Below are 9,556 nucleotides of genomic sequence, written 5' to 3' on the forward strand. Positions count from 1 at the left end.
AGACCCCTGGGGGACACCACTATTTACCTCTCTCCATTCTGAAAACTGACCATGTATTCCTACCCTTTGTTTCCTATCTTTTAACCAGTTACCAGTCCATGAGAGCACCTTCCCTCTTATCCCATGGCAGGTTACTTTGTGTAAGAGCCTTTGGTGAGGGACCTTGTCAAAGGCCTTCTGAAAATCTAAGTACACAATATCCACTGGATCCCCTTTTTCCACATGCTTGTTGAGCCCCTCAATGAATTCTAGTAGATTGGTGAGGCATGATTTCCCTTTAATAATAGCATCTCTGTCCTCACACCCCGTTGTAGGCAAGGCAGGGCTGCTTGCCCCAGCACAGTCAGGGACTGAGGCACAGAGCGGCTAAGTGACTGGCCCAAGAGCACCCAGGCAGGCTGTGGCGGAGCAGGGCATAGCACCGTCGTCGCCCCAATCCGAAGCTAGCACCGTAACCACTGCACCACCCAGCCTTGCGCTGGGCAGGATTAAAACCAGGCATTCCTCCCGCTGCGGGGTCTGCTCTCCATCAGCCCCTGGGGCCCGGCTCAGCTGCTGCAGGAGTCCCTGCCCTGGGAATGGCTGGGGGGGAGCTGATGCCGCACAATCCTGGCTGCTGGCTGATGACAACAGTGCAGGGCTTTCCCCCTGGGCGGCACCACCCAGCCAAGGACCCCAATGGATTGGCACCTCCCAGCCCCTGTGTGCTGTGGGGCCGGGGCTCGGGGGGCGCTGCATGGTGCTGGCATACTAGGCCATTGGGGTCACGCCGCTCTGGGATACCCATAGCTCCGGCTAGCCGCACACGTCCAGTCTCAGCTGCCCTCCCCTGGGTACGTACCCAGCCAGCCAGCCTGAGCTACTGCAGCCACACGGCTACTTTTAGCCCGCCAGCTCAAATCAGAGCTCGCACGTCTCCGTCGACTGCCTGGGAACCAGCCGCCCAGCTGTGCCCTTAGCTCCGAGGACACGAATCCCCAGACAGAGCTGTGTGCTCTGGCCAAGCGAGGCGTTCACACCCTCGCTCGTCTCCTGCCACGGCTGCTGCTGCAATCGAGACACCTCGCGCTGCCTGGACACGGGTGAGCGAGCGGGGCTGTCGGGGAGGTGCCGAGGACTCTGGGCTGCGAGGAGCAAGAGCAAGTGAGCATGTGCACCCAGGGCTGCCACATGCCCGGCCCACACGGGGCAGCAAAGAGAGGTCAATCTGGATACGGTCCAGCTCCGAAAGGACATTGCAGAACTAGCGGGTTTAGAGGAGGGCAATGTGGATGAACAAGGGCCTGGAAAAACCTCTCCCATGAAGAGATCAACGAGCCTGGGCTTGTTCACTCTTATCCATCTCCTCTCTAAGGTGACGTGCTCAACATGAATAAAAGAACGAATGGGCTACAGAACGAAGATCCGGCGCTTCTGTTCTCCTTGTCTCAGGATACACCAACAAGGGGACAGCCAACGAAAGGCAAAGGTGGGAATTGTAAACCTAGCAAAGGAATTGCCTTTTCCACACGACACATAGCCAGCCTGTGGAACTCACTGCTACTGGATGTTGTGGGGGGTGAAGAAATTGGCAAGATTCAAGGATTGGACATTTCTGTGGGTGACAGGAATGAGACACGAACCTGTCAAAGAAGAGTGGGTGAAAATTCAAATGAACCTTCATGGAGGTTTCCTTGCCAGGGTCGCCTGGTTCTTTAGGGGTCAGGGGTCAACTAGGAACCACTGAGCAAATGGGGGTGAGTCTGATCCCGGCCGGCTCAGCTCCAGGGGTGAAGTTCAGATCCAGGGGACCCAGGTGGCTGTGGGGAAGGGGGAGCCCCTGGGGGAACAATAATCCCAAGCCAGCACAAGAACAGTGTCACGCACGTGAGACTTTTCCTCCAAGCTCAGTTTATTTTTTAACCCAAAAGGTAAAAAAGTAGCAACTTGCTGGGAGTTAATTAACAAGCCAGGCAAAGCTCCCAGCGGCTGAGCAGGCAGGGGAAGAATCACCACCCCTGAGCCTTCAGCGAGACCCTGGAACCTCGTATTGGTAATAGAAGATCGAGAACTGCAGGAAGCTGGCGAGGAGCGATGGGGACCTCACCAAGACCCTCCGGAAGCCCATGCTCTCGTACAGCTGGTGGGCCGAGTAGTGAACCATGGTGGTGGCCAGCACAACGGCACTGTACCCGTGTTCCTGGGCGAAGCGGATGACCGTCCTGCAGAGCGCCCTGGCGATGCCCCGGCCCCGGTACTCCCTCCCCACGGACATGCGCTTCAGTTCCAGAGCGTGCCCCCTTTCCAAGGGGTCGTCCGGTAGGACGGCCCCCACCATGCCCACCACTGCCCCCTCAGCCTCTGCCACCCAGAAACAAGAGTCTGCTGCCTCCAGGTAGGTTCTCCGGATGTCCAGTAGGTCGTTGCAAAGAAACTGCTGGGCGTAATAGTTCCAGAGACACCGGATGCAAAACCAGGCCCCAGTGAGAGCGAGCAGGAGAGCCAGGAGGGAGACCAGGAGGGACCCGGAGGCCACGAGCACCGCCAGGAACAGGCCCAGGAAGAGCAGCTGGGCCTGGGGATGCTTCAGCATGTGGATGTAGCCAGCAGGAGCGTGCTCCATAATCCCACATCCGAACATGGTGCGCACGGCCTCGTAATCACTGTCCTCGTACTGCCGGATGCGGTACAGGGCCATGGGGCCGTTCAGCCCAGGCACACTAGGGCAGACAGAGTTTAAACCAGGGGAGCGGGTTGGGACATTGCTGATCCACCGGCCACTTCCCACAGTGCCCCTGGCTTCTCGCTGTACTGGGCTCCCCCCCACCCTCACTGACTCCTGGCAAACACCTTCCATGCCTCCACCCACCGCCCTGCCATCTCATCACCCCCATTCCCAGCTACCTCAGCACCCACCCATCAGCACTGCCCTGCAAGAGGAGCACCAGGAACGGGTGGGGGCATGGGGGGAGACAATTTCTCCCAGGGGCTCAGGATAGAGGGGCTGGGGGGCAGGGCAGGGGGCTTCACTAGGCAGACACTGCCCCTTTAAACGCCAGCCCTAGCTGGCGACAGGCTGGCCGTGGAGGTTCCATGCCCCACGCTCCAAGCAGCTCCCCAGACTAACGGGCTGCGATCCCGTCTGGAAGGGGACGGCAGGTGTTTGTGGATCAGCCTCTCCCCCTCCCCCAGATCCACACCCAGAGCAGCTCGCACTGCAGTGGTCCCGTCACCCTCGTCCCCTTGCCCAGCGCGGTACCTACCCAGCGGGAGAAGAGAGCCGCTCTGTATCCGGGGCCTTTGCCCCATGCTGCTGGGAACAAAAGACAATAACCATCAGCTGGGACCAAGCCCACAGGAAGCTCCTCGACTCCATGGGGCACTTCCTGGATTCCCTATTCCTCCTCTGCTCTTTCACCTTCTCCAGCAAGGAGCAGGGCAGGGGGCCCAGCCCTGGGATGGGAGGGGAAGCCTGGGCAGCAGGAGAACATAAGAACATAAGAACATAAGAAAGGCCGTACTGGGTCAGACCAAAGGTCCATCTAGCCCAGTATCTGTCTACCGACAGTGGCCAATGGCAGGTGCCCCAGAGGGAGTGAACCTAACAGGCAATGATCAAGTGATCTCTCTCCTGCAATCCATCTCCATCCTCTGACGAACAGAGGCTAGGGACACCATTCTTACCCATCCTGGCTAATAGCCATTTATGGACTTAGCCACCATGAATTTAGGAGGGGTTGGGGGACCCCAGAGGGGGCAGGTGTCAGCTGGATAGAGAGGAACGAAGGGGTGGGAGGGAAGGGGTGGGAGCCCCGGTGCAGGCACACAGCTCGGGGATTGTTTTAAGGCAGCAACGGCCATAAACCCCCTGCACGGCCATGTCGCCAGGCCCCCCGGAGCGTTCATCGGGCGGTTTGATTTGTCTCCCCCAGCCAGTGATCACAACGAACAGAAAAACATTCGGGAAATTCTCCCCAGCCTTGTCGTCGGAGTACGTGAGCCTAACCCAGCCCCTGCAGGAGGTCAGCAGCCATCCCAGACAGCTGCCGGGTGGTGGGTTGGGCACTGACCCGGGAGCCTGGCACTGCTGGTGATGGGGGCAGGCTGCTCAGTGCCTCCCTTTGCACACCTGGCCTTGCACACTTTGGTGCGAAGCTCTGTGGATCTAACACTTCCCTGGGGAGACCCCGGACGGCCTGACTCCCGGCCACGGGCTCTAAGCACAGGCCCCTCGTGCTGCTCAGAAGCTCGCCTGCTCTGGGGCATGGTGAGCGACGGCTGCCCTCGGGGAAATGCTCCATGCCCGGCCCAGGGGAGGGCCTGACGTGCGCCGGATCCCCTCGGTTCGGCCTGGCCCTTACACACCCAGGCACAGCGGGAAGCTCTGGAGAGGGAGCGCAGCAGTCAGTGCTCGCCCGCTCACACCTGTTCTGCTGCCTGGCTGGGCAGGACGCCTGGGTTCTCTCCTCTGCTCTCAGAACACCCTGGGCTCCAAAGCTCAGTGTAGCCACGGCTTGGCCAGCCAGTCCCCAGGAACAGCGCCCACCTCCATGGCCCCTGCATGGGCTCTGCGGGCTGGCCAGCTCAGGGCCTTGGAAGCGGTTTCAGTTCCTGCTTTTGCAGCCAAGGAGGAAACGCTCCCAGCTGCAGCCAGGAGCAAAGCCTGTTCCTAGGGTGACCAGATGTCCCGATTTTATAGGGACAGTCCCGATTTTTGGGTCTTTTTCTTATATAGGCTCCTATTACCCCCCAACCTTGTCCCAAATTTTTCACACTTGCTGTCTGGTCATCCTACCTGTTGCTCTCCCGAGCAGCCCCTTAGCACAGGGGTGGGCAAACTTTTTGACCCAAGGGCCACATCAGGGTTGCGCAACTGTATGGAGGGCCGGGTAGGGAAGGCTGTGCCTCCCAAAACAGCCTGGCCCCCACCCCCTATCCGTCCCCTCCCACTTCCTGCCCCCTGACTGCCCCCCTCAGAACCCTCGATCTATCCAACCCCCCTGCTCCTTGTCCCCTCACTGTCCTGACCCCTATCCACACCCCCGCCCCCTGACAGCCCCCCCAGGACTCCCACTCCCTATCCAACCGCTCTCTGGTCCTCATCTCCTGACCACCCCCTCCCGGGACGCCCCGCCCCAACTGCCCACTGGGATCCCACCCCCTTATCCAACCCCCCCCCCGCTCCCTGTCCCCTGACTGCCCTCTTGAACACTATTCACACCCCCCTCCCCTGACAGGCCCTGTGGGACTCCCACTCCCAACCCTCCCTGTTCCCCATCCCCTGACCACCACCCCAGAACCTCGGCCCCATCCAACCACCCCCTTCTCCCTGACTGCCGCCCCCGAACCTCTCCGCTCCCTTACCCACCCGAGAAGGAAACGCTCCCAGCTGCAGCCAAGAGCAAAGTCTGTTCCTCTCCTGAGCAGCCCCTTAGCACCATGGCACAGGGCCCCCCAGGCTAGCCATCATTCTGTGGCCATGCAAAACCCCAGGGTGCAGCGACACTCTGCAATACCCCCAACCCCCTCTCCCAGCTGCAGGACTCACCTGTGCACAGACCCCAGCCAGAGTGAAAGCCCCCCACTTCCAGCCAAGAGCTCCAGAGCAGCAGCGATGGAACTGCTAGGTCAGGGGTTGGCAACCTTTGGCACGCGGCTCATCAGGGTAAGCACCGGGCCGGTTTGTTTACCGGCCACGTCCCCAGGTTCGGCTGATCGCGGCTCCCACTGGCCGTGGTTTGCCGTCCCAGGCCAATGGGGGTGGCGGGAAGCGGCAGCGAGCACGGCCCTCGGCCTGTGCTGCTTCCCGCTGCCCCCATTGGCCTGGAGTGGCGAACCTGCGGATGCGGCAGGTAAACAAACCGGCCTGGCCCGCCAGGGTGCTTACCCTGGTGAGCCGCGTGCCAAAGGTTGCTGACCTCTGCGCTAGGTGCACAGAGCCGAGATGTAGCCGCCCTCCCCGGGAATCCAGGCAGCTGGCAGGGCCCAGGCTGCTTAAAGGGAAAGCAGGCTTTAGAGAGAGCCTGACGCAGGCAGCTCTGCCTGGGGGGCCAGTGCGGGGTCTTTGCAACAGTTCAGCTTTCCCCCGACAGCCGCACTCGAGCAATAAGCTGCTCGCCCCCCCACGCATTCCAGAGCCCACCCCTCTAACTGCTTCTCTCCTTGCTGGCGGAAGCTCAAGCTGGCTCCTGGGCGTGGAAGCAGATTATAGCTGCGTCTCGTCGCCTTTGCCTGGCACCAAAAGAGCTGCTCTGTGGCTGGGAGTCCCCATCTCTGTAAGGGGATCACAGCACGACCCACCCGCCAGCGGCCGAGGCACATTCCCTAGGGGTCAGGCCTAGGCCACTTCACGCAGCAGCTAACAGCCAGAAGCCAGGCTGTGTGGGCTAGTGGCTGGGGCAGTGGGCTAGCATGCAGGAGACCGGGGCTACCCCAGCTCTGCCCCTGACCTGCTGCGGGATGTCGGCTCAGTCCCTTCCCCTCCCTTGCGCGTGTTTCCCCTCGGACCTTTGCCTGGGGCTTCTCTCTGGACTGGGAGCTGCTGGGGGCAGAGCCTGTCTGGCTGCGTGTGTGCAGGACAATGGGGCATCCAGGCGCTGCAGGGGTCACACACACCACGAATAGTGTTGGTTACAGGTGGAACTGGGGTGGGGGTGGGGGACGTGAGCAAACTGGAGCCACAGCCCTCCCCCCCCCCCAGTTCCTCTTGCCCAGATACGGGGGATGGGCACTCAGCAAATGGAAAGAACAATGGAACCTCCCCCGGGTTATTGGCATCCCACGTGAGCTCGCTGAAGGCCAGTTCGTGCGAAGCTCTGGTACCAGCTCTGCACCGGAGAGACATCCCTGATGCTGCGGGTACTGCGGAGACACTCCAGGCTGCGCCAGGGCTGTCTGTGGGGCACGGACATTTTATAGTGGGGGGCTGAAAGCCAGTGAAACTGTCCCCAAAGTTTTTACCTCGTGCCCCCCTTAGCCCTGTCCGTGCCCTGCCCCACCCCCGAGCTGAGGCTGGGAGCAGGGCAGTGATGTTATAAGTGTAATATAATATCTCATTGAAAGATGACAGGGCCAGAAAGAGTTAATTAAACTGACCTGACCCATGGCCGAAGTTTAGAGACTTGTTAGGAACATATGTAAATGAACAGAGCTTTGAAATGCAGGCTGCATTGTTAGAGGTAGAAGGGTGGGTGTTTGCTCAGGGCTTGTGATGTCAGCAAACAAGTCTTGTCTATTGCTATAGCTTTGATTCAAAGATCAAAAAAGGAATATTAACATTTAGGAAGACACTTGAGAGAAATAGTATTATTGTCTCTATGTCTCTTTGAAGGTTGTGGTAACCTGTATCTGAACTGTTTAATGGATAAATTACCCTGTGCTAATTGCCAGGATGTTTGGGAGAACGAAAGTTAAGCCTATTGTTTTCTCAGGCCAAAAGGCTTCTGGAAATGTATAAAAACCCTGGGACACGATCCTGCTTCATCTCAGATCTGCTTTGGGTTTCAAGAGGGGGAAACCTTCAGCCACAAGGATTGAGATCCCCAGTCACTGACTGGAGTCACCCTGAATATGGACATTGGACTATAACCTATGGACTATTTCTAAAAGGACTTTTGGCAACTACAAGCTCATCTCTGCTATGCATCTGAACCTCAAGAATCGAATTCAAGTCTGTATGTATATTGATATTTTAACCAGCACTCTCTCTTTTCTTTTTTAATAAATTTTAGCTTAGTTAATAAGAATTGGCTATTAGCGTGTATTTTGGGTAAGATCTAAGTTATAATTGGACCTGGGTTTGTCCAATTATATCCTTTGGGATTGGAAGAACCTTTTCTTTTATATGATGAGATAAGATTTTCAGTAATCATCATCATATCTGACAGGTGTGTGTCTGGACGGAGGCCTGAGGCTGGGCACTTTAAGGGAACTGCGTTGTTTGGACTTCTGAGTAACCAGTGAGGTAATACAGAGGCTGTTTTGTGCTGGCTTGGTAAATCTAAGTATTGGAATACCCACCAGCTTTTGGGGTTTGGCTGCCCCGTTTGGTTTGCAGTTCACCCTGATTGAGTGACCTCAGCTGGCTCCCACGGGCAGCACCATCACAATGCCGTAGTCAGCAGGATCCACAGAACCACATCAATTAAACTTTGGGTCAGAACCCCCCGCTATCCAAATTTGAATTTTGGTATTGAGAGTTTGGTTGGTTAAAGAGCAGTTGCAATGGGTGAGCAAAGAGCATATGAGGCCTTGATAAAAAAGCCCTGGAAGATTTGTGTTCAGAAAAGGGGATAAGCTTTAGAAAGAAAGCTACAAATCAAGAACTGAGAGATCTGTTAATGGCCAGTGATCAGGAGGCAGGAGCACAGCCCTTACCTGAGGCTACAGAAGATGCAGAAAAAGTTAGAATGCAAATGGCAGCAAATAAACTGCAACTTGAGCATGAACAGAAACTAGCAGATCTTCGATTGCTGGAAAAGCAAAAAATAGCTGAATTAGAAAGAGAAGCTGATCAAAGAAAGAAGGAGGCTGATGAGAGAGAAGAAAGAGCTCGTAAGGGGCGTCTGGAGCTGCTGGCTGCTGAGGAGAAAGCTCACCAAATGCAACAGGACACGGTCAGACTTCAGCTCCACGTCAAAAAAGCAAGGGAAGAACAGCAGAAAGTGTATCCTCCTGAAAGTCCAGTTTATAACAATGTTGGTATGTTGTATAACGCTGAGCAATTGTCTGGGTGTAACGAAATGTACCCCAACACTGCCACCTTTTATGTAAATGCCGTTACTGTGAGTTCAGTAGGTGACCCCATAAATTGTGCCAATACTATGTATAGGAGGGGTAATGAAAAATTCATAGAGAGTGTAAAAGTCAATGGTAAAAGCTGTTTAGGGCAAATTATGGCTTCTAACATCACTCTTGTTAAAGCAGATCTTGTCAAAGAGGAAGATTACTTACCAAATCAGAGTGTGAATGTTGATGTCCTCTATGAGTTTACTGTACGCGTGCCTTTAGCCAGAATCCACCTTGAATGGAATGGTACAAAGCATGAAGTTATATAGTTGGTGTAAGGAAGTTATTGCCTAAGGATCTTTTGATTGGGGAAGATGTTAAAGCTCTGTTCAGTCCAGGTAGCCAAATCACAGGAAAGGAATGATCTTAAACCTGTGTCTGTTAGGGCAATGATTTGCCTGGGGAGGGCGTCTCCAAATTGTTGTCTATGCAAGAGAGCTATTTGGCTATGAATGAAGTTTCTGAACGTCTGTCTAATGTCTCAGAAGCAAATCTGAAATTAGGTCAAGCAAAGGGAGAGGCGAATAAGAAAAGTTTGGATGAGCCCAGGCAGCCTTGTGAGCTGATGGCTTTATCTAGTCAGCAGTTTGGGAAGGCAAGGATAGTGAAACATAAGTGTCCCTATACCTTACCTGTTACCTGTGTGGAGAATTGTGACAGTGAAGGAAATGTGCCTGTGTCTGTCAGGGGTATTGACTTGCCTATGGAGGAAGCTACCTCGGTCTCCAAGCAGTTGTCTGTGAACAGCCCTGTGCGCTGGGACAAGGAAAATGAAATCCCAAGCTATGTG

At 55.9% G+C, this 9,556-nt stretch overlaps 1 protein-coding gene across 1 annotated transcript; it reads right to left on the reverse strand.

Annotated features, from left to right (window-relative positions):
* Positions 1 to 1,870: 1,870 nt before the first annotated feature.
* On the reverse strand, positions 1,871 to 8,423 carry LOC135895692 (putative N-acetyltransferase 8B). Its single transcript, XM_065423838.1, has 2 exons — positions 8,356 to 8,423; positions 1,871 to 2,699 (listed from the first exon to the last, which is right to left on the reverse strand). Exons 1-2 carry the CDS (start codon positions 8,421 to 8,423, stop codon positions 2,006 to 2,008), a joined length of 762 nt encoding a protein of 253 aa, XP_065279910.1. The 3' UTR covers positions 1,871 to 2,005.
* Positions 8,424 to 9,556: the final 1,133 nt, after the last annotated feature.

The sequence above is a fragment of the Emys orbicularis genome, chromosome 1 (assembly GCF_028017835.1).
Source record: "Emys orbicularis isolate rEmyOrb1 chromosome 1, rEmyOrb1.hap1, whole genome shotgun sequence".
Lineage (NCBI taxonomy): Eukaryota > Metazoa > Chordata > Testudines > Emydidae > Emys > Emys orbicularis.